The 25,387-nt window shown below is 42.5% G+C and overlaps 1 protein-coding gene across 1 annotated transcript in view; it reads left to right on the top strand.

Moving 5' to 3' along the window:
* The first annotated feature begins 1,916 nt into the window (after positions 1–1,916).
* The window catches only part of LOC123283960 (large ribosomal subunit protein uL15m-like), a 64,536-nt gene continuing 41,065 nt past the window's right edge, over positions 1,917–25,387 (top strand). Inside the window, exon 1 of the mRNA XM_070480912.1 lies at positions 1,917–2,209. Coding sequence (XP_070337013.1) covers positions 1,917–2,209 — 293 coding nt within the window. The remainder of the gene's footprint in view (positions 2,210–25,387) is intronic.

Genomic DNA, 25,387 nt, shown 5'->3' with positions numbered 1-25,387 from the left:
ACCAGTAATAAACTATTTTAAAGGTAGAGACACCGGAAATGGCTTAATGTCTCTGTTGCACACCTCTCTAAAGTCACAGCTACCTTCAACAACTTGATTTCCCCAAGTCTGGCCGCAGTAGTCCCCGGACTGGACTCATTCTGCCCTTCCAGCACAAGGATGGTTCTTCGATTAGACTTCTCTTGCCATTTGATTGGTGGAATTGCTCTAGTTTGCTGTGTCCTGAGGTGCTCAGGACACATAATCATTCATCCACTGACTGTCAGTACTTATGTCACCGTTGCTTTCACCACACATTCCTTTTATATTGTTAATAAAAACATTGGTCTACCCCACCGACTACCATGATTTCCCTGGGGGTTCATTTTCAGATGAGTTATTGAAGCGTGATACATATTAACTTCTTGCCTCCCCTTCACTTTTTCCTTTCTTGAAAAGTTTTGAAACAGAAATGACCAATATTCACACTCTTATGCCATTTGGGATTCCTTGTGAGAAGATGCGTCTATCTTTATTCTAAGCCTCTTTACCTTTGCTGTGAGTGACGCCAGCCCACCGCCCCTCCTGCATCCTGTTCTGTCTCACTACCCCATCGGTAGAGGCCACTCTCCCTCTGACACCTGCGCACATGGAAATTCACCACAGCAGAATCAGCCCTGATGGAATTTCTCTCACCCCGTTGGAATTTTACTCAGTGACTACATCTAAATTGTTCAAAGCTTTAAATAGCATCAATTTTAGACAGAGAACTGATCAACCTGACATCAGCAACACATCCCAAATTTGAAGCTGTCAGCTCAGGTTGCATTCATCAGTCATTTCAGTCGACCAGCTTGTTTGGCTCGATTGGATTGGATGGTGTAAACAAATAAACAAAAGCATGTAATTTTTCTACAGCTAAGTATAAGTAAACAAATCACTTCAGTCTTTAGGAATTCACTATTTAAATAGCATTAATGGAGAAGAAGTTAAGGGTTTATTAAAAATGTTTCTCTTATGATTCCAAATAAAAACAAAGTGCCACACATTCCATCTCTTTGTGGGTGCTTGAAATGTCAGTTTTAAAGCTTGCTGCGTCATGTCTAAAACGGCTGGATCATGGGGCCAGCTTACCCTGCCTCTTGTCACAGAAACGGGACCCACCTGTGGCCTCAGCCTCGCTGAGGCATCCATAAGGAGCCACTTCTTCTCTGGTGCTGGACAACATCAAGTCCTCTTGGTTAAATATTCGCAGGTGTTTGGTACTCTTTACTATTTAAGCACAGTCCATGCTCGCCAGATTTGGTTGAATCTTGTGAGGTTTTCAGATTCCGTGGACCTACCTGATGTATTTGGCAGAGGTCCCAAGGACTAACTGTACACGAGGTTTCTGACGCCAATTTATATTTTAACAAGGGTGTTCATAGTAGTCAATTAACAAAAGTTGGTTGTAAAATAGAACCATTTCTGAGCAAGGGAACATCAGTTTTACCAAGTCACCAAATAAGAAGATGTATTTGCTGATCTTCATTCCTGCTGAATCTCTGAGACCTGCAGTGTCTTGGTCAATTATTCAGCTGCCACCAGGTGAGGAGAGGAGGAGGACGAATGAGGTCATTGAATCTAGGAGATTCCAACCCTGGGATGCCTGAGTCCAGAGCCGTGGTTTTCTGCCTCCCCGGGTCACGATGGGTCTCCCCAGCTCTCATTGATGGGTCCACGTTTTCTACCCAAACCCAAGCCACGTGGCTACCTGCGTCTTGCTGTGGTTTGGGAGCCAGATAGGAAGTATTTTCCAGACAGATTACATTCAGAGGGGTGACAGAAATCCGCCCAGTTATTAGCCACAAGACCAATTAACTAGTAATAAGAAGACAAAGAGGTTGGGGATAGAGAAATTTAAGTATTTGCTTTAAAAAATTTTACCAAAGAAGCATATGCACATGGATAAAGATGACCACCCAGTGATGACTCCAGGGATGGAGAGGGAGGAGGCGGGATCGCCCGGGGGTTACCCGCTCGGGGAGCCGCTGGAAGCGCCAGGTGGCCTTCCCGGTCAGACGCCGCCAGCCTCTCAGCCTGACGCGCGTCTCCCCTTCCTTAGATTGACTCCTTCGGCTTTCCGTTTTCCTCTTGGGGAGGGGTGGGACTTCCGGTTTCATCTCCGGAAGACGACGAGCCGGAGGAGTCAGTCCGAGGGGCCAGCAGGAGCGATTCCGTCGGCAAACGGGTAAGTTATTCTCTGGTCGGGCCGGGGGGGAGGTTTGGAGGCGGGGACCGTGCAGCGTCTGCGCGGGGCCTGGGGGCGGTGGCTTGAGGGCTCAGGCCCGGGCAGTTGGGCGCCGGGAGTCCCGCCAGGGCCCTTCGCTCTTCCTCCTCCCTCCTCCCCCCGCCTCCGCCCCTCCCCGCTCGCCGGTCCCTCCGGACGCCGCCCAGACTCGCCCGACGCCCGCCCGCCCGCCGCCCGCGCGGCGTCGCAGCCGCCCTGCCCCCGCCGTCACCTGCTCGCTCCGCGAGCCGTGCTCCCGGGGACCCGGCGGACCTCCGTTTCCCCGCGGGCCCGGGCTCTCGGCGCGGGAGCGGCGCCCCGGGCGCCCCACGCACCCCTGCACGCAGTCGGGGCGCTTCCGACCGCCTGGCTTCTCCGACTGGAACGCGGGCGCCCAGACGGGGAGCTGCCCGGTGTCGGTTTCTAGTCCGGGCGGTGGTGTCCGTGGCTGCCCGCCCACTCCCTGTTTTCCCCAGCGCACCGATGCGCTGCTGCCACCCGCGCCTCCTTCGGTTGAGGATGCTGGTGCCCGAGAGCACCACGCCTGGAAGTGGACGGTCCTGGCCACTCAGGGTCCCGCTGCTCTCAGCAGCTAGCGGGAGACCCCAGGCTGCCGCACGTCGCTGTTGGCAGCAGCGGGATCGTCCCTGGAGATACCCACCTCTTCCTAGTCGGCGAGCACGGCCTGAGGGTGCGTGCCCGCTTTCTGGAGCTTAGTCGGGGGGAGGTGGGTGCCAGGAGCTGCTGACCCCTGCGGTTGCGTTGAGTTTTGAATAGCCTGTTTATTGGGGTGGGGGGTTCTGGACTAGGACATCTTGGCAGGGTTGGCATCTGTGGACACATATGTAGGATTATTTTCTAGGTAATCATAGCCCGAATGGTGATTGTGTCGGGACTTTACAGTCCGTGCCGGTGGAACTAGTTACAGTATGCACCTGGTTTGCGGTGAAGCGTTAGTCCAGATGCAGCGCTGCCTGGGGAAAGTCACTAACACGTATTGATTAGAACATCGTTAGGAGAGCTCATTTGATGTATACTCTGTAGACTTCATGTAGCACGGCAGCCTTGTAGGGTCGGAATTACTATTCCCTTTTCACAAACTGAGACTAAAGTTAAACAGTTTGACCAAAGTTAAGGTCAGGATTAGCGTCTCAAGTGTTTGTTACTCATTGTTTTTCAAGTTTTGTAAGGTTACTGACTCCTGCTGGCACGTGTGAAAAACACTGAGGCAAGGCTCTCTAGTAGCTGGTGTCTTCTTGCGTGACATGCAAGGCAGGTGTGATTATTACTGATAATACAGTGGCTCCTGGTGCCTTTTTTAAAAAACCTGTTTATTTTGGAATAATCTCAGATTTACAGAAAAGCTGTGAGATAGCACAGAGAGTTCCACTTGTATTCAGCAAAGCAGAGTGGCTCCACTTGAGCAAACTGCTTCATGCCAGTCACCATTCTAGGTGCTGGAGAGAGTAACACGCTGCCCTAGATGATTTCAAGGTCTGGTGGAAGAGACAGATCCATAAACAAGTATAGTGCCTTTTGCTCAGTGCTGAAGTGGAGAGAGGGGAGCACAGAGTAATTTATGTCTGACTGCCTGGGAAGGAGTGGCGCGAGCTTGCAGGATACAGCATTTGAGTTAGGTCTCAAGGATTAGTGGGTATTCACTTGATTGATGGGACATTTCTGCCCACATTCATGCTACCTAGGTTTGTGTTCGAAGAGAACTCTAACCTTTATAAAGCGGACTCTTCTTATTTGATTCTCCTCTGTCCGTCTTTCTCACATCTCCTCTGAGAGGTTTTTGTCATAGTTTCCACAGGCTGTGAGAAGAATCGCGGTTTATAAATCCATGACTAGGAGATGAAATTAAGCTGTGTTTCTTAGTAATGGAAGTATCTAGATCTGTACGTTTTAAAATTCTTTCTCTTTCATAGCTGCTGAGTACTTCAGTGGTCTGATCACACACATTCTTTATGCGAAGTTGGAGCACAGTTCTTCTGAACTATGCCCACAGCAGAGGGGTATTTTGAGTGAGTGTGTTGGTCGTTGTGGGCTGCTCTAGGAAAACACCATAACCCCAGGTGGCTGAAACAACAGTCATTTACTTCTCCCAGTTCTGGAGGTTAAGTCCAAGATCAAGGTGCTGATTCCTGGTGAGGGCTCTTCCTTGCTTACAGCCAGCCACCTTCTTGCTGTGTCTTCACATGGCAGCGATGGAGAGAGAACTCTGGTCTGTCTTCCTCTTCTTCTAAAGACGCTGATCCCGTCTTGGAGACCCTACCGTTCTGACCTCATCTAAACCTAAGCACCTCTCAAAGACCTCATTTCCAAATACCATCACATTGGTGATTAGGGCTTCGGCATCAAAATTGTGTGTGTGTGTGTGTAGGGGGGGCGGGGTGCACAATTCAGTCTGTAGTAGGTGGGTTTCTTGGAATTTTTGTTATTATGAGGAATTGCTCCAAAATAGGCTTGATAGAGAACTAAATAGGAAACTGTAAAATTAGCATTTATATGGCTTTTGCTACAGCAAAGTAGTAAACACAATTTTATTTAAAATCAGAAGAAATTATTGTAGATACGTTAAGTCTGATTCAGAGGCTGGTGGATGCCAAGAAGAAATTTTAATTGTTTCATTTGGATGAAAGAGAGAAATACGTGGTGAAATACTGCAGTGGTGTTTTCACTTTTAGGCCTTATACAAATGAATGCTTTCATGGTTATCAAATTAGGGTGTAAGGACTGTGGTAGTGAGCTATTGCAGTTCCCTCACTGATCAGGAGGCTGAGCCCCACAGAAGCTGAGCGGCTAATGCATTGTAGAGGTGAGTGGCAGAGCAAGGATTGGAATCAGGCCTCCAGATTCACGGGGCCAGTCTTTCTGCTGTTCCATCAGTGGTTCTCAAACTGATGGTGCATCAGAGTCAGCTAGGGGGGCTTGTGAAAACGCAGATGCTGGGCTGGGTCTCTGAATCAGCGGGTCTGGACTGGGACTGAGAATTTGCATTTCTGACAAGTTCCTGGGTGATGTTAAAGCTGCTGACTCTGAGGGCACACTTTGAGAACCCCGGCCTTATGTGATGTTGCCTTTGACCTCTTCTAAGAGGATAGTAAGTAAACGTCTGTGGGTTTATACCAGCTTGACCCTTCCTTGACGTTCAGAGAATCAAGTTCTTTAATTTTGTGTTGTGTACTGTAATGCACCAACAACATAATGATTAGATGGAAAAATGTACTAGAAATGGAGTATGTTTTAGAGTCATTTTGGCATCTTCAGGGATGATTTTTGGAGATAATTGTAGAGGTCAGAACCGCTTATGCAAAGGGGATACACTTGAGCTCCTAGCAGCAATCACACTAAAAAGGGTGCCGGTATTGATTGCTAGATTGTATGGGAGTGAAAAGTTCCTTCCAGTTTTGTTACTCTATGTTTTTCTTTCTCATTTTGTGTACTGAAATGTTCTTAATGTATCAAAATCTTATCAGGCCCCAGCACAGTTCCATGCCCATAGTAGATGTTAAATAAATATAAGTTGAATTGAATTAAAAAAGATTAATAGGGAAAATGAGGTAGATTATTTATCTGGAGAGACTTCAGTGCCCTAGGAAAGTTAGTCGGCTCTCTAGATTATCCCAATCACAGGTTTTTAGTGAATACTTACAGATTATTCTTGTTTATGCCTTATTTGCAATTCTTGGGTTTTTTTTAGCACAATTATTGGAGGAGGTAGCATATTTTTTTTTTCCTTTTTCTCCCCAAAGCCCCCCAGGACATAGTTGTAGATTCTTCATTGTAGGTCCTTCTAGTTGTGGCATGTGGGACACCACCTCAGCGTGGTTTGGTGAGCAGTGCCATGTCCACGCCCAGGATTCGAAGCAACGAAACACTGGGCCACCTGCAGTGGAGCGCACGAACTTAACCGCTCAGCCACAGGGCCAGCCCCGAGGAGGTAGCATATTTTATGTAAGAGTTATTGAGTGATCCCCCATATCTCTTTATCATTCATCTGAAATTATTTTTACAAACTTTTTACTTTGAAATGATTATAGAAGTAGAAAAAAATGGCAAAAATAGCGCAGAGAATTCCTATATACCTTAGACCCAGCGTCCCTTTGTTAGCATCTTATGTAACCATAGTGCGGTTATTGAAACCAGGCAGTTGATACAGTTAATCTAAAGTCTTTATTCAGGTTTCACCCCTGATATCTTTTTTCTGGTCGAGGATCCAGTCCAGTAGCCCACACTGCATTTAGTTCTGGTGTCTCCTTAGTCTCTTCCAATTTATGACAGTTTTTTATCTTTCGTGACCTTGGTACTTTTCCAGAGTACCGGTCAGGTATTTTGCAGAATGTCCCTCAGTTTGGATTTATCTGGTGTTCTTTCATGATTAAATTGAGGGTTAAGCATTTGTGACAAGAATACCACAGTGGTGAGGTTGTTCCCTTCTCAGTGCATCATATTGGCACATGTGTGATGTAGATAGGTCTCATCGCTGGTGAATGTTAACTTTTGATCTCTTGGTTGAGGTGTCTGACATGTTTCTGTGCTCTAAAGAAAAAAATTTTCCCTTTGTGATTAATGACTCTCATAAGTTTACTGATTGTAGTGCAGATGTTTAAATGAAATGAATATAGAATGTCAGAATCCTTTGAGCCTGACCCTAATTATGAGATCTTTCTTATCTTGGAGGCTTCATTATTATTTGTTAGATCCCAACATAGTAGGGAAGGGTAAAGCTGTAGACTTCTAGAAGAACAGTTATTTGTTCAAGAACTTGTACCTGATCTTGGTCAGTCTTAGTCTTGAATTGTCAACAGCGGAAGCTCTTTGTTCCAATTCTTTTTCTGTGGTTCTGCGATCTGTCTCGCATCTGTCTTCCAGTGGATGACTTTCCATAACTACATTGCGTTTCTTCAGATTCTCCCTAGAGCATTTTTGTAGAAGATTTGTGTGCTTCAGTTCATCACAAGGCAGTTGCTCCAAGTATCCTCTTGTTGACCCACTTCCTAGTCCATACAGCTGAGTGTGTGTGTTCTCTTTGTAGACTATGCTGATGAAGTGCTGGAGATTACATAGATACATAGACACATATAAATTGTCTCTATTTTCAAACTGTATATCCCTTTCATATCCCAACAGGAGTCAGTTGGAAGATATGTATGTGGCCTGTCTCCCTCCCCCTCATCCCCCTCCAAAGCTCGTAAGCTCCTTAGAAGCAGGGAACAGATCTCTTTTTGTTTACCAGTCACTTGCTTGGTGCTTGGCATACACAAGGCACTCCATAAATATTTGAGAATAAAAGAATATCATATGTGCATCTTGTTAACTGGTTTTAGAAATTACCAGACTATTGGAAACATCTTTCCACATTAACACAGCTATGTAATCATCATAGTATTCCACTATAGTCATGCCTTGCTTAACAATGGGGATACGTTCTGAGAAATGTGTCAGTAAGTGATTTTATCATTGTGCAAACATCATAAAGTGTACTTTCACAAACCTAGATGGTCGAGCTGTTGACACGAATAATCAATAATCATTCTACAGCGGGGAGTTTTATTCGAGCCAAGCTGAGGACTGCAGCCTGGGAGGGAGTGCAGCCTTCGTAAGTGCTGTGAAGAAGAGTGATTTTTCAGCACCATTGTATACCATTTCCAAACAGACATACATCAAGTGTGACAGGGGTACATTCTTTCAAGGGTTCAAGGAGATACTTTGTTATAGATTAGTACATACACAGTGGGTCAGCATGACCCCAGTGTCATGGGAAAGGACACTTACCTTCAAAAAGTACTGGTGTCATAAGAAGAGAGGCATTGGTTCTTACCTTCAAAGAGTACATTCTGGGGCCGGCTCTGTGGCTGAGTGGCTAAGTTCGCGCACTCCGCTGCGGCGGCCCAGGGTTCGCATCCTGGGTGCGGACATGGCACTGCTCATCAGGCCACGTTGAGGCGGCTTCCCACATCCCACAACTAGAAACGCCTGCAACTAAGATATACAACTGTGTGCGGGGGGTGGGGGGGTGGGGGGGTGGGGGGGGGTTGGGGAGATAAAGCAGACAAAGAAATATTGAAAAAAAAAGAGTACATTCTTTATTTTGGGACAATATACAACGAACATTTGACAGGCTGTAAGTCAGGCTTCTTTGGTTTAAATAAAATTTAGTCCAAATCGCATTTAAACCAGAACGGCTTCCCCATACACCTCAATATATAAAATTTTCTTCTATCATAGCCTCCTACACATGTAGGCTCTGTGGTACTAATCTCATGGGATCGCCATCATCTACGTGATCTACTGTTGACTGAAACGTCCTTAGATGGCGCATGACCGTATATGGATGTGCTGCAGCGGCTTCGTCTGTAACCCATCCTGCGTTGTTGGAGATTAGGTTGTTTCCAATTTTTTCTGTTATAAAGAGTTCCATGGTGAATATTCCTAAATATGTATTTTGTTCAGTTGTTTCCTTAAGATAAGTTCTGTAAAGAGTCATTGATAGCTCAAAGAAGATATGTATTTTAAGGCTTTTGATATATTGCAAATAACCCTCTAGAAAGTTTGTATAGATTTATATTCCAGCCAGTACTGTTGAGAATGCTCATTTTGCCACACTTTCCCCAATGTTCAACTTTCAGTTTTTTAGAATAAGACTAAATTTAGAGTTAAAAAAATTTTTTTGTGTGTTAACGATTTGCACCTTTGTTTTTCTTCTTCTTCTCCCCAAAGCTCCCCAGTGCATAGCTGTGTATTGTACTTGTAGGCCTTCCTGGTTGTGCTCTGTGGGACGCTGCCTCAGCATGGCCTGATGAGTGGTGCCATGGCCCTGCCTGCAGCCAGGATCCGAGCTGTCAAAAGCTGGGGCTGCTGAAGCCGAGTGTGTAAACTTAACCACTTGGCCACAGGGCTGGCCTCTTTTTTTTTTTTTGTGGTATTTTTAAGGATTCTTCCTGGAGTATGGTGGGGTGGGGATCATAGTCTGACTAATTTGCTAATAACCCTCCAAGTTTTCCGTATTGAAATTATCCAGTTTTTGGTTTGCCTCGATGAGAGAGCAGAATAAACCTCAATAAGGTAGGGGTTAACAGGAATCATTATCCTCTCTGAAGTTATAGTTGGTCATATCTGTGGGCCTTAGCCAATAGGAAACTTCTTGAGAGTGGGATACATTTCTAATTCATATCATTCAGAAAAATCAACTACAGGTGAATTAAAGGCTTAAATACAGAAGGCAAAACTATGAAATTTTTGGAAGACAATGTAGGACAGTAATTGTGTGACTCTAATACAAGGAAGAGCTGCTTAAACAGATCACAGAAGGTGTAGACCATAAAGGAAAAGATTGACCGCTTTGACAGCATTAATTTGACAGCTTGTGGTTATGAAAAGAAACCATCAAGAAAGTGAGCAGACAAGTCACAAGTGAGAATAGATATTTTCAGGACGTATTATTGAGAAAGGATTGTATCTAGAAAGGTAAACAGTGACAAATCAGTAAGAACAATAGAAAAATGGGCCTATGACCCAAGTAGGCATCTCACAGAAGAGGAAACCTGCATGCAGAGATTCTCGACTTCATTAGTAATGAGGGAAAGGCAGTTTAGGACCAACGTGGTGTATAGTTTCATAACATTGGGTTGGCAACAGTGTAAAAATCTGACAATGTCTGCTGTTTAGGAAGGTCGGAAATAACTGGAATGCTTACACACAACTGGTGGGATTGCAAATTGGTACCATAACTTTGGGATTACCTAGTAAAGTTAAAGATGGATGTACATTTTGACCCAGTGATTCTACTCCTGGGTCTTTATCCTGGAGCAGTGCTTCTAAATTGTGTTTTCAGCATCTCACAGGAACTTACTATAAATGCAAAATTTGGGGCTCCACCCTAGACCTATTGAATCAGAAGCTTTGGGGATGAGCCAGCTTTCAGTCTTAACAAGCCGTTCAGGTGGTTTAATGCATGCTAAAATTGGCAAACTGCTGCCCCAGAGAAACGCATGTATGTGAGTGCCTGAGGACATGACAAGAATGCTCACAGTTGCACTGTTTGTAAAAGGCAAAAACTGGAAGCAGTGTCCATCAGAGGAGAATGGATAAATTGTATTCCTATAGGAGTGCAACTGAATGGATTTTAGCCACCTGCACCACTGAGGATTATTGTCAGGAATATCATATTGAGGAAAAAAAGCTACTTCCAGAAGAATGCACATAGTGTTTTTCCTTTTTTAAAGTTTTGAAACATGTAAAGCAAAAGTCCATACTGTTAGGAATACAGATATGGCAAAGTAATAAAACAGATTAATTACAAACACATTCAAATTAGTGGGTAGCTCTATTAGAAGAGAGAAGGTGATAGGGATCCCGAAACGGAACTGAAAGATTAGGAATTTAATTTTTTTTTTTTTTTTTTTGGTGGGGAAGACTCGTCTCGAGCTAACATCTGGTGCCTGTCTCCCTCTGTTTTGTGTGTGGGATGCCTCCACAGCATGGCTGATGAGTGGAGTAGGTTTGTATCTGGGACGCGAACCTGTGAACCCAGGCTCCTGAAGCTGAGTGTGCAGAATTTTAACTGCTTGGTCATGGGGCTGGCCCCCTGAATTTAATTTTCTTAAACTGTGATCTGTACTCAGGGTTTTGTTATGTTATGCTTAGTGCCTCGCACATATTCAAATTATTTTTTGTACCTGCCAGATTTTTAAAAAACATACACTTATGTCTTTTCTTTTTGCGAAGTCTGTCTACACAGGGACTATTCAGTTTGTATGAAAAAGATCTGGTGGGGGTGATGGTGGGGAAGATATGTTCTTGCAGCATTATGGTCTGAAAGTCCTTTCAGCAGTAGGGATATCAAACAGAAGATTGTTTTTGATGATGATGATGGTTAATACTTGCTGAGCACTTGCCAGGTGCCAAACACTGGTCTAAGGACATTACGTACTGAGTTTATCCTCAGTTAAGTGAGGATTGAGCCTCACAGTGAGCATATGGGGGTTGGTACCACGACTCCTCCTGTTTCCTAGGGGAGGAAAGGTGTGTGGATACAGAGGTGAAAACGGTAGAGGCTGTCTGACTCCTAAACACTCTGTCAGACCTGGTCAGAGGGAGAGGACAGCCAGACAAGAGTGTTATGCCTGAGAGCGTTGGAGTTTCGAGACAAAAAGGAAAAGTCAAAATAGGAATGGGAGTGTGGAAGACTGTGGAGAGGGAAGGCTGTATATACCCGCATTTTTCAAGTTGCTTTCTTTATCTTAGTAGGTTTGTTTCTAAACCAGCGTATATGATGGTCATTCTAGCAGATGCTGAGTCCCTAAAGCAGAAAAGTAATTGCATTTTGTTTTTAGTTTTAAGGATTGCACCTTCCAGTTCATTAGAAATTGGTAAGATCACACCATAGGATTTGGGAAATCTTACTTCTTTGCCTAGGCAATTGGTTGCTAAAAAGGGCACTTTGGGGGACTCTCCCTTTGCCTATTGTTTTCTAGCCTTTGATAATTTTTTTGTATCATAATTATCTCATATTATGAGGACTATTTCTTAGATAAACATTGGTTATATTGTAAACTTTATTTTAAGCCACCGTAGTATGACAGTCACTCCTTAAAATTAACAAATACGGAAAAAATTAAAAGATGTTCCAGAAGCCATAAGTCAAATTATATGAAACCAAATAGCACTGCTGTTTTTGTTTGGTATTCAATTCAGAGTGCTCAAATTGTCTAAACCACATGAACTGTCAAGCATTTGTAATTGTGTAATGTCATACTTTGCAGCAGAGTCAGCCCCTCACTAAGCTGACAGCCAGGAGAGTCCTTCCATAGCTGGGATGTCTGCATTTGAGACACACGTAGTGCTTGTTGGAGATCCGAACATAGGCTTCTTGAAACAAATTTTAAGTACTTCAGCTCTTCTGGTTTCAGATGCATTTTGCTGAAGCTGGACAATCTCAGTCTTAATTGCCAGTGCTTTTCAATGTGTTGCATGTTCCTATTTCTCTTTTATTTTCTCTTATATGCTTTTTCCCCCCTTTAAACAAAAACACAAAAAGTTTTAAATAAAAACAAGTAAGGTAATAGGAAGCCTAATAGGAAAAAGATATTTATTGTTTGATGCCTTTGGAATAATAGCAGTGTAATCATCAAATGTAGCCAAAGCCCAGCATGCTTGTCAGTTACTAAGGATAATGGAAACTTTGTGTTTTAAACCTAGAGCAAGCAACAAACCACTTCTTTCAAAGTGTGTAATTCACTTGTGATTTCTGCTGATCGTGGATTCCGGACCAGAATTTGATGCGTATTATTGGATCAATTATTCTAGAATGAGAAATCACAGTTATAGAAGTTCATATAACTATAAAACCATTAGAATTTAAACTAAGGTGGTAATCTACTTTTAAAAATAGCTTAGACAATTTAGATCATTCGAGGAGAGGTAGTAGGAATTATAGTCTTTCAAAAAATGAGACCAAATGGTTTTCATTAAGAATCTTGAGGGTCTGTAATCTGGTTTTCCATATGGGTGGTGTTTAACACCCTAGGATTTCAGGGTGGGAGGTGGAGGCAGTGTTTGCTAAAAGTGACATTCCTCAGAGTCATTTTGCATGAGAGATTGTTTTGGAATCCCTGTGTGACATCCCTATTGAGTGCAGTTTGTTTACTCTCCTTCCTGATTCACCTTTCTTCTCCTTTTTTCCCCTCTTCTCCACACTTAAGGTCTCTGTCTAGTAAATATATGTTAGGTTTATATTATTTTTTTTTGAAGTTAGAAGGGACTTTACTCCAGGGGGTCCCAAATCTGGCTCATCAGCATCACTCAGGGAGCTCTCTGAAACTACAGATCCTTGTCCTTACCCCAGACTCTCTTAATCAGGATCTCTCCATGGGTGGGACCAAGGGATTCATGTTTGGCTGATTAGCTAAATTGATAAATGATTGGTATTGTCTGTGGTTCCCTTGTGTTACAGATGTGGAGGTAGTAAGTCCAGGCATGCTCTTCCAGGGACAGTTGCATTTCTCAGAAAAGGTTGTCGAAGGTCTCGAAAAGCCTTCATTAATGGTAGAGTGACAAGCGATATGATAATTTTTGGGCATTGGTATGTGGCAGAGATGGCTACCTGTCCATCTAAATCAGTTCTGTCCTTCCATAAGATACAGTTCTACAGCTCCAGGTTTCACTTTTCAGATTCCCTTGCGGCGAAGCAGGTATGAGTGGAAGTGGTAGATGCCCCTGTCCGGGAGGGGGAAATTTCCCCCTTATTCCTCTTGAGTTCTTGTGGCTGGCCTAATAGTAAAATTAACACAAGACAGATTAAAGAGAAAACTCGAATGTAATGCGTACACGTGGGAGATCATAAAATTAACGCTCAGAAGTGACCAAAGCAGGCAGCTTTTATACTTTTTACACACAGAAACACTAAATTTGTGAGGATTTGACAGGACAAAGATACTTAGGTTTGGGTGCTTCATTAGTAAGCAATCTAAGCAGAGTTTGGACTTATGGTGGTAAATTAGTAAAAAAGTAACAAGGTGTGTTTATACAGGCCTCTCCGCCTTGAATTCCACCCCCTCCCAGCCCCACCCTTTTTGCTTGAGGAAGATTGTTCCTGAGCTATCATCTGTGCCAACCTTCCTCTGTTTTATGTGGGATGACGCTACAGTGTGGCTTGATGAGCGGTGCTAGGTCTGCCCCGGGATCCGGACCTGCAAACCCTGGGCCGCCGAAGCAGAGCACGCCAACTTAACCCTTATGCCATTGGGTCAGCCTCGTGAGGAAGCTGTTTTTCACATGGGAGATTCGTTTGCTGCTTTCAGGGGGAAATGGAAAGGGTCAAAGTGCAATTTTTGCATCAGCTGCTTCTCAAATAACTAAGTCAAAATAATCAGTGTGCCATTGTAGCATATTTTGGGGGCGGTCTGCCCTGGGTCCCAACACTGCTTTTGAGTCAAGATTGCAAGGCTACTGTTAGTTATATCTGACCAGATACTGAAAGTCAAAGGTCAGCAGATGGAAGCAGAGCTGGTTGGGACATGGAGAAGAATTGTCTCAGAGCACGTCTCGATGATATTTTACCAAGAGTCTGCTGCTTCCAGGCTTGCTTTCTTCAGTCAGCTGAATGCAGGGAACGAGGAAGCTCCAGGGCAGAGCTGCAAGATGGAAGGAGCCAGGATCCCTGAGTCGGCCTGGAACAGACCGCCTGCTGACCAGGAACACCTGCCGTGGAAGTTTACCAGAGCGAGAGAGAGACTTCTGTTGTGCTTTGGCCAGTTGTCAGTGCACTTTTTATACCAGTATGGTATTAGGGCATTATCTTCTTGTTAGATGGATTCTAGCCACTGTATCCAAATCTCAAAGGAAAGGCAGGTTCTGAGTATGTAGCAAATTAGTATTCTGCAGTTTTCCTTCTCCACGTGTATAATTCTGTTATCTATTCCTCAGAATGTAGACGTGTGATGTGACAGAGTTGGGACATTTTATTAGGCTGCAGTACTTTCTTAGAGGTGTAATCTGAAGGAGGCTACTACTCATGTGAAAACTGGTGAATGAGGATTTGTGATGCCAACTGTGAAGGTTGCCAGCAGTGGAGGAGAGACTGATCTTCAGAGCACTCTCGTTTAATAATGATCTTAGGGCTAAGAATTATTAGTTTTTATTGATTTCCTAGAATTTACATAATTGAAAAGTTAGCAAATGTATAAGGTGTGTATGATGTGGCATTTTCCAAACTTAAGTCATTTCCCTACTCCTTCATTGTTTCTGCTGTGTTTTATACCACAGCATTTTATCTCACTCTTGTTTGTTGTTTGTTGTTCTGTTTGTTTGGTAACGTCTGTTGCCAAGCTTCCTTTTTTTGCTTGAGGAAGATTCTCCCTGAGCTAACATCTGTGCCAGTCTTCCTCTATTTTGCATGTGGGATGCTGCCACAGCATGGCCGATGAGTGGTGTAGGTCTGCACCTGGGACCTGAACCCACGAACCTGGGCCACTGAAGTGGAGTGTGCCGAACTTAACCACTACACCACAGGGCCGGCCCCTTTCTCACTTTTTTTTTTTGAAAACTTAGCATTGTCATAAGAAGTAATACATGTGGAGTCATAGGTTGGTGTGTTACTTTTTCCTAATATCTATTTGAATAATACATACTTATTTAAAAATCCCAACATGTGGTAGATAACTTTATTTTAAACGCCACTAGTGATATTTCTGTCATACTTGGGAAATACTGTTCACATAATGAATATTATTTTTTAGGATCTTCAGTGCTTAATCCATAAAATTCTAATAGAAATAGATGCAGTCACAGGAAACTAGCGGACGTACTGTGTCTAACAGGGCTTTGGTTACAGCTTTTTCCTATCACAGATTAGTATTCTGTTTGATTAATATCTACATTTGTTTGTGACTGAGGGACAACGAAAACAGTGTATTTAAATAATTTTTGAACAGTGTTAAGCAGGATGTGCTTCTAAAGTTAGTGAGGAATGGGCCTAAGGAAGTGCTAATGAACGTGAAATTAGGGTAAAAAAATCTTGGAAAATACTGATACTTGTGGTAGAGAAAGAATTTGATAATCCCGTGATCCGAGGGTGAAGAAGATAATGAGGCTTGAACGGCCCGGGGAAGCGTTGTTAGATTACTGACTTAAATTTCAGGTATTGAGGAAAGAATTCCAGTAGGGAAGTTTTTCGCATTTTCCTCCTCTTCTCCTTTTATTTGCCCATATCTTTTTGTTCACTTGAGAGTATGTAAGATGTTGTCCTGGGGACATTTCCTATCAGTGTCAGCAGGAAAGAGTACTTTGTTGGAGGGGTGCCCTGGCGATCCTTGGTAGCTGAGGAAGTACCCACGTGCTTCTTCTCTCCCCTCTCAAATGGTTTTAAAGTTCTAGAATTTGCCTAAACCATTGGATTTATATATAATTTAAATGTTAACTTCTTCCGTCATTTTGGTAAGTTTGTCCCTTGGTGTATAAATTAATACTTTAAATTTGTTCTAAAACATCTGTGTTTAAAGTTGAAAAGCAAGTTGCTTATTTCAGGTGTTCCAGAACTTTGTAGATGAGTCTTATACACTATAGACATTGAGCACATTGAAACAGTCTTTTTGGTTTTCCTTTTGAAGAGTCTAACTTCATATATAGTCCTGTTTTTGCTCCTGACTTCCTTTACCCATTTTTTAGGATTTGAATCATTAACACCCTATACCAGCAGGCAGGATAGTAAAAGCAGGCAAGGTAAATAAAGGAAAAGTGATAGAACTTCAGATGAGTTAATTTTGTAATTTGTGTTAGATCAGTTAAAACAGGAGTATGTTAAAATAGTCAAAGAACAATCATTTAAACTTTGGAGATTTTTTGCCCTTTTCTCACTTATAACAATTAATTGACAGTGAGATGTGAGAGACACTGACAGAGCTTTAGTGAAAAGCAGCAAAATGGAATTCAGAAGGAGAATTTAGAGGGAAAACTTGAAAATGGAAATGCAGTTTTGCTAGGTGAAAACTAAGGAAAAGGGGATCAGGAAAGTTACAGAAAAATGATAGCATTCTCGAATGAATGGCATAACGTTTATAGAGAGAACCTGCTGAGATGGTGAAAGAATCTAGAGATGTGTGTGATTGCAAACCTCCCCCCTTTTTTAGCGAATAGACCGTTTAAACTAAATTAAGAAAAGGATATAAAGTCTGTTGTTTCAGTTTTAATATTTCAGGACTGATTTTATAGATGAAATTATATTTTACAATAAATAGGAAGAAGAATTTATGTAGCCTGTTCTATTTGATGTGAAACAGCAAATCCCGTCTCTCTGTAGCTGTGAAGAAAATTCGTTATAATGTCTTTAGTTGTAAGAGATGGTTTCATTGTGATTAGTTCCATTGATAATAAAACAACCTTTTCAAATGGCATACGACACGAATGATCGTGTGTGTCTGCTTTTAATGGCATTGAAATTTTTTCATTTTCTGTTTTACTCATAGAATTTTCCTTTTTTTATGCTGTTTTCCTGTTCCAATAAGAATTTTCTTCCTTTTAAAAAAAATCAAAACAATTAGATGGAAATATTAACAAAGCATTAATTTTAAAAATACATTTTGAAAGGAGATATATTGAATTTTAACTTTTTGTGTAAAATCTTTCCTACTACACAAGATAGCTTTGTCAGAGGTGGTTAAGATCGCCATGAAATTGACTTTATTACTGGATCAATTTAATGTATTTGGAAAATAGTACTTGAAGTGTAGGACCATTTTAATAAAAGAAACGGCCTAGTAAGAAAACTGGGCTAATGTTACAGTTTATTTTTGTCCCATGACTTGTCACGTTATGTTGCTGTTAACTACATCCTCACGAGTAGTGTTGGGAAGGGGAGAGTCTTTGATAATGAAAGGGGTGAGGTCTGTTTATTCTGTTACAGTCACCATGGCTTGATCCCTATTAGTATGGCTTTTTAATGATTGTTTTAGCTCTAACTTGAGCACTAAACAAATATTCTAATTGTTAACTTCCAGGCAAAATCAAATTAGGTATTTGAAACAGAACATGGGTATCCCCTGGAATAGGAACAGTATTCTCTTCTGACTTGAGTGTGAATTTTTTTCTCTCCGTCGATAGTTTTATTTACTCTGACCATTTGGGCTTAAGAGCACATAGTTCTAGCTTGTCTTCGGTTTGTCCTTGGACTCTGGCTGGGGAAGGTTATTTTTAGAAGTAGGCTAGACATGGCATGTGAGATGCTTTGGAGGTGGAACTTAATCAGATGTGAGTCCTGTGACCAGAGGCCCCTACATCTCCGAAGTTTGAATGCCTCCTGCTAGGTGAGGGTGAGGAAGTTTTGTATTCTGTGTGGCCAAAAGGATTGTGACTCATTCAGCCCCAGTGGCATGTGGCTGTATAGGTGTTTACTGCATGGGCTGCCCCCTCAGGTTTGGGGAAGAGTAGAAATAGAGGTTGCTAACATTTCTGAGCTTAGCTGGACAGGAACTCATGGCTACTGTTATCTTTGAGGCAAGTTGTTTGCTATAAATGATTCTAGGGGCCAATAAGAATGAATGCCTTCATCCAAAATGAGGTTTTTCAGGAAACATGAAGACATTTCTTTTATTCCATACAAATCTAAATTTGAAACTCTCTACCTCATGTCTTTGTTAGTTAGCTCTTTAATAATTCTTGATTTTAGTATCCCAGTTTTTCATTGTAAGCCGTGTCAAGTCTGGTTTTGGTAGTGGGAGAGGCATAAATGTAAATGTCAGTTTATTAAGTTTTGAAATCTTTCAGAAGTTTGATGGGAATTCTTCTCTTCAACCAGTATACTTCATGGACCTCCTCCCGTGTCCCTTAATACTATTGTGATAGTATAGAACATTCTTGTTAAAGGTTGGAGGGTATAGGAAAGGAAATCTATGTAAAATATATACAAACGAGGGGTGAACTTGAGCCCTATCTACTCTTGCCAAGGTGCAAAGGAGAGAGTGGGCATTATATTAGTTATCTACCGATGTGTAACACATTATGTCAGAACTTAGTGGCTTAAAGCAAATAAGCATTTATTATCCCCCAGTTTCTGTGGGTCAGGGTGTGGAGTAGGCTCATTACCCAGTTGGTTGTGGCTGCAGTCAGGATTTTGTAGGGGCTGCAATCATCTGAAGGCTTGCCTGGGGCTGGAGGAGCTGCTCTGCAGGCAGCTCACTCCCATGGCTGTTGGCAGGAGGCCCCAGTTCCTCTTTGGCTCTTGGTAGGAGGCTTCGGTTCCTTGCCCCCTGGGCCTCCATGTGCACAGGCTGCAGAAGTGTTCTTGCGACAGGTCCCCCACTTCCCTGGGCGGAGTGATCAAGAGAGGGGGCAAGCAGGATACCGGCACCTCTGTGACTGTGTCTCCAGAGCCGAAAACCCTCACTGCTACTGTTTTCTGTCCCTTGCAAGCACTTGGTCACCAAGGCCAGCCCACACCAAGGGGAGGGAATTAGGCTCCACCTTTTGAAGGGAGTGTCAGAGAATTTGTGGACTCATTCTGAATCGCCACAGGCATTTTCCTAGTGGGGGAAGGTAGAGTTAACAGACTTACCCTCAGGAATGCAATGCAGCCTGTCCCTGGCACTTTGAGGAGGTGGGTTTGGCTGGACCCGAGTGTTCAGGAGCTGATCCCATTGTGAATAAACAACTATGTTACACATCCACTTGTGGTAAAATTGCTTCTGATGTTACCAATAAATGGTTTTTAGGGTGTTAAATTTTACTCTTTTGTCACGGAAGAAGTTATTCAACTTGTGACCGTTAGCATTTTCATAGAAGAGTGATTTTTTTCTTTGTAGGATCAGATACTTTATTTTGTGGTCTCTGTTACAAATTGATGTTTCTGATGGGAGAGTGTGGTGAGAGGAGGATTACATAAAGCACAGCTCCCTTTGGTTACCCTTAGGTTATGCACATGGTGTTTTGTAACGACAATGAATACTACAGTTTTCTCCTGAACAGACTATATATGGACTTGGTGGTACTTTATTAAATCAGGTAATCGTATAAGACATATACTTTCGATAAAAGGTCCAATTGAAAATGGTAGATTAAGAAAGAGATCTGAGCAGTCCGCTAATTTCCGTTTATTCCTGTCTTGCTCAGCTCGCAGTAGGCCTGTAGGAAGTCTTACCTGTCCTACCTTGCCCTTCCAGGAGGAGACTGTGCTGTAGGATCTCCACAACTTCTGGAGTTCGTCCCTTTTTGAGCTCCTCAAAGGGAAAGGGCAAAAGAGCATTGGGAGCTTTTATAAATGCACGTGTGTGCACGCCAGCCATGCTGCACACTATCCCCTGTTGTGACTTTACCATGGGCCTGGTGCCAACACGTGCTAACTGCACACTGCTTGCACCACTAATTTGGGTAAGTCTAGGAGGGGTGAAGGGTGAGATGGCGTGGGATGGAGGCAGGGAGAAGGTGGTTTCCTGTGTGGGTGGCCTTGTACCAGTGAGAGAGGATGTCTGTGAGTGTGTGTGTGTGTGAGGGTGTGAGAAAGAGACAGAAAGCAAGCTCAAGCTGCCTTAATGTCTACTGGTTAGAAAAGAGAGAAGAGATGAAAAGAGAAGTGAAGACTGGAACAAAATAAGTGAAAACTGGAACAAAAAGGAGGGAAATGAGGGGAGAGACTTCACGTGTGCTGCCCATAGTCAAGATAGCATGTGAAGTGGTTGAGAAGTTAACGTTTCCTGGAATAATTTCTTTAAAATGCTGAAAGAAACTTCCTGTGAGAAGCGGCCACCAGGTGTCATCAGAGGGCTGCTACTGATTTGTTTTGTTCTTGTTCTTAAAGAGTATTGGAGTGTTTCGATTTCTTTCTTGCAAGTGTGTTTTTTTTTCCTTCTTTTTAAACCATAGCAGAGACTGTTTCAGTCAGAGCGGGGACTTTCTTTTGGGAGTTTCTTGCTGGGCTAATAATTTTTTATGGGTAACACTGAAGATCAAGTTACATGTAACTTTTTAGTCAAGGAACAGCTAGTTGAGAATTTGGATAAGAGTTGATAGTCTAAGTGGAATTGCATATTTGAAAATCTTTGTGGAGTTGGATGTTGTTGAATTTGCATAGGCAGCATGTGCTTTAAGATTTGGGAATAACGTATCTCATTATTGTAGCCTGAACACCTGCTATGTCTTGTGAGTCTTGAAACCTGACTATGGGAAGAAATTCGAGGCTCATTTTCTTTCTCCAGTGGAACAAGTCCCAGTTCTTTCAGAGAGGACAGAGATGATGCCTTTCTTAAGGGCCAACAGTGAATCCCCTGCTTGTTCTGTTGTTTGCTTTGTTCTTGAGGGAATTAACGATGCTTTCTGGTACACAGTAGGCTTGCAATAAGTATTTGTTGAATGAGTAAACGAAATCTGTCTCCAGAAAAATGAGCCCTTAAACTGTCCCAATTGGGTGATTTTTGAATTCTTCTTTAAGAAAGACCCCATCCCCTGTCTCCGTTGGTTACAAGGTACTTGTTCGAATAAGCTTTCTGATGAAGATTTTTCTTTTTAATTTATATTTGCATAAATTTCCTCATTTCTGTTTCATCTCCTGTAGATCACTATAAGATACTTTTCTAGATCACTTTAAGATACTTTTTAAATCACCTTGCACTCCCGCTTACTGACATCATTCTAGTTCTGGGCTTTATCAGTTAAACTATTAGAATGTACTTTTTCTGTCTCGAGGCTTTCTCGACCTATACTATGTCCTGTGTACTGAAAAATTAACCTTCCTAAAGCGGTGCTGTGTTTTGGTGACTCCCCACTGACGCTACTGGATAAATCCCAGCTTTGAAGTCAGAGCCTTCTGTGATCTGGTCCGGGCTGGTCATTTGCCTTTGTTTTAAGTTGCTGTGCAGTAGACAGCCAGTGCTGTCGCTGTCTGGACTGCTCACAGCCTTGCACACTCACTGTGTGTGTTTTTGGCTTTGCTTAATCCCTTCCTTCTACTTGAGATGTTTAACTCTTCCTATCTGCTTCCTCAACAGAAGACAAAAACGGTTTTAGTTTCTTCAAGGTTTAGCTGAAATAACATTTCTACTATTTTAGCCAGCTATTCTACTTGGGAGTAGGATCTCTTGCTCATTATACTGCTATAGATCTTGGTGTGTATCACACACGTGATCCTGTTTGGCCTTGTGTGAATTCCTTTGCGTATATGTCACATGGCTCCTAATAGAATATGAGCCTAGTGAGGGCAAAGAATGGGTCCATATCAGTGTACTTCCTTTCATATGCTAGGCACTCAATATATATTTGTTGAATGTTTGTTCTTTCTTGATATAATGAGATGATGAATTGACGACCTCAGATGTGTATGGATGAGATTTGTGCACCATACAGCTTTGCGAAATGTGAAATTGCCCTATAGATGAAGCGCAATCTGTTCTTTTGTGTATTTTACTAAAGAATGTCAACTGAATTCCTGGGGAAGGGGAAATGCTGATATGTCCTCCCCTGTCTTCAGGACACAGATGGCCCAGACGTGTTTGTGGCTCAGTGAAGGTGAGGGAGCTGCTGAGCTGCCAGTCCACAAAGATTGATGAAATCTGAGAACTTCAGAGGAAAGAGCTGGCGTGGCACCAAGGCCATTAGCATATGGAATCCTTATCAAGTGTATCTCGGCTTACTTGCACATTGAATTTTCAGTTAGACTTCTTTTAGTTTACTTAATTACCTGCTTATAACAATTCAAATAAATCCTGAGAAGTTATGTTTTGTGTAGCTAGGGAGCTGACTTCATGTAGATTAACACTGGAGTCCAAAATCGGAGAGAAGGGAAGAGTCTCACGTATAAACTTCACATTGTGTCTTTGTACTCAGTTCACTTTGGGTTCTGTCTAATGGAATGCAGTGCCTTAAAACATTACATGGTTGTGTTTTCAACTAGTTTTATCTTCTGTAGTATATTTATTTTCTAGAAGGATATATTTTAAATGTTTTGGCACCGATAAAATGTAGAGAAATGTAAATATAATAGCAATTAGACAATTTCATTTTTAAGATTAGTGATTTCTCTTTCAGTGAAGAGAAGGTGAGTCATGTATGGTAATTTTTCTATTTAAAATGGGGTACTAGCATTATAGCATATGCATATATATTTTTCTTTAAAATCAATGAGTATTCAGTATTGGTACTAAATTTAAACCTGGTTGTTCTTTAACATTTTCTAAAATTGATCTTCCCTTAATGGGCTTTCCGTAGATAGGACAGAAGTTGAGCCTCATGTTCAGTGATTTCTCTCCTATTTCGGAGCCCAGTAAATCTTCACTATGGCCATCACTCCGTCACTTAATCCACTTCATGTACTTACACTCTCAGCGATATCCTAGATTCAGTGTTCAAAGCCTAAAGTTCAGCCAAGTTCCCTCATTAGAATTCCCACCTTTGGTTAGTCTCGTCATAGAATTTTGAGAGAAAAGACCCGAAGCTCACTCTTCTACATGAACCTCATAAAAGTTAGCATTTCCTAGCTTAGAATGGAACCAGGGACACGGTATGAATGTCAGAGCCTTAGGACTTCTCCCCTCCTCACGCCTGAATTGTTGTAAGTCATTCTAGTTCTTCCACGTGGGATGCTGCCACAGAATGGCTTGATGAGCAGCGTGCAGGTCTGCGCCCAGGATCGGAACCGGTGAACCCTGAGTCACCGGAGCGGAGCACATGAACTTAACCAATCGGCCATGGGGCTGGCCACCTAATTTTGTATGTAAACTTAATTCTCGGTCAAGATGTCCTGGATGCTCTTGGTATTTTTAATCTCACATTGTTCATTTTCACTCTTAACTTCAGTCTACAGAATATGTCAAAATGGGGGCCCACAGAGAACCTTTCTACACTGAAGTTTTTTTTCTTGGACTGATTCTTCAGGCCTAGAAGCTCTCTTTATTGGGCAAGTGACAGGGTAGCAAGTTCCTCCCCGGCTCTCAGTATCAAGAAGGGTTTGATTATAAAAGAGAGCTTCTCTAAACCTGTTCAGGAAAATAAATAGTAAAATATAAGTCTGTCATTTTCATAGGACTACCTCATTGCCAGAAAGAGTCCTACAATCTTTTTCGTGTTGTCATGTACCTCTACTTAAAGGGCATAAAAGAATATCAGGAATCACTTTGAAGAATTAATCTAGCCCAACACACCCTTATAAAGAAGATTTAATAGTTTATTTAATAGTTTATTTGACCACCTACTCAAAATTTGTTTATCTTCAGTTTTCCTCTAATTCTGCAATTTCGTTACAGTTTTACCTAAGTTTCAGACAGATAATCACAATTTAAATTAAAAACAAACACTTCACAATATAGGAAAAGCCTGACTGAAAGATAAATTGTACATCTCAAGTTAGCACAACAAAATCTGTTTGATAAACTGCCAAATAAATCTTTGAGTTGCCTCCCCTACCCTTGAACTGATTTTTTCTCTTAAGGGCATAATTAAGCTTTCATTCAGAATGCCGTATACCTCACATTGCGATTATTGCTCTTATCAAAATCAACCAGTTGTTCTCCTCAACTTGCCCTGAAATTTTAACTCCTCCGGAAAGCTCTCAGTTGCACACTCTCTACAAACATTCCACCCATCTCTGGTATCCAATGCCCACAGCAACTCAAGGAGGAGTTTGCAATTTTAATACGTTCCAGAAACAGGAGTTGAAAAATGACGAATTCACGATGATGAGAGGAAATTCTGGAGGTTTTTAAAAAAGAAAAGATTCTATCATATTACTGGACTGTAAGAAATATCACTAGCAATCTTTTTTCATACAATCCTAGAGTTCATTAACATTAAACCTTTGATCATGTAAGTAGAGTTGCATGACCCCATTTCATTACTGTTATTAAAAATAATGGTACCTACCCTGTATCTCCCAATCCATGAAGGAAAATCACCTACAAGAGAAAAAATTAATACACAATGCCCAAATAAACCCACACAGAATTGATACACGCTAGCGTTGGTCAATTCTGGATGCCAGAATTTCAGAACACTACCTTCAGCAAATCAGACTCCATAGAGCTCTCTTCAGTGGGAAAAATACTTAATTTCTCTCACTGTAGTTCCGAAGATAATTAATGTGCGGCTTTAGCACTTAAAGAGGTCCCAGTTAGACATTCTTAAGTGCAAATAACATTCTAGGAAAAATAGTTTGTTTCAAGTCAAACCATGCAAGTCTCATGTAAACTGTAGACTTTTTCCATCACAAAAAGGAGCTTCCGGGGTTAAAAAGACATTTGAGCTCCTCGTACACGGTTTTCTAAAAAACAGCACCCTGTGATGTCATAAGTTGCCAATCTTCAAACTTCCTTAATTCAGGACACGAGTGCAAGGTAAGAAAATAAAGTCATTTTCTTGAGGACTTCAGACTTCCCTCACCCACAAACAAGAGAGAAACGAGCAACGGAGCCACCTCGAGTTAGGGTGCCTGGCCGCTAACGCCGGTCCCTACAAGCTGGGGCCGGCGGCGGGGTCCCGGGGGACCCGGGCCGCACTCGCTCCGCAATGCAGAGGGCTCGGGGCTGACGGGGGCGGGCGCGCTGATCCTCCGGCCCGGCCGCAGCCCCGGCGCCCTCCCGACACCGACCACCCCACCCCACCCAGCCCACGCCGGACCCGGCGGAGGGAACCCACCCACCGGCCGCCAGGCGGTCAGCG

Source organism: Equus asinus, chromosome 12 (assembly GCF_041296235.1).
Source record: "Equus asinus isolate D_3611 breed Donkey chromosome 12, EquAss-T2T_v2, whole genome shotgun sequence".
Classification (NCBI taxonomy): domain Eukaryota; kingdom Metazoa; phylum Chordata; class Mammalia; order Perissodactyla; family Equidae; genus Equus; species Equus asinus.
The sequence above is the reverse complement of the archived record's forward strand: the minus strand, read 5'-3'. Positions and strand labels throughout refer to the sequence as shown.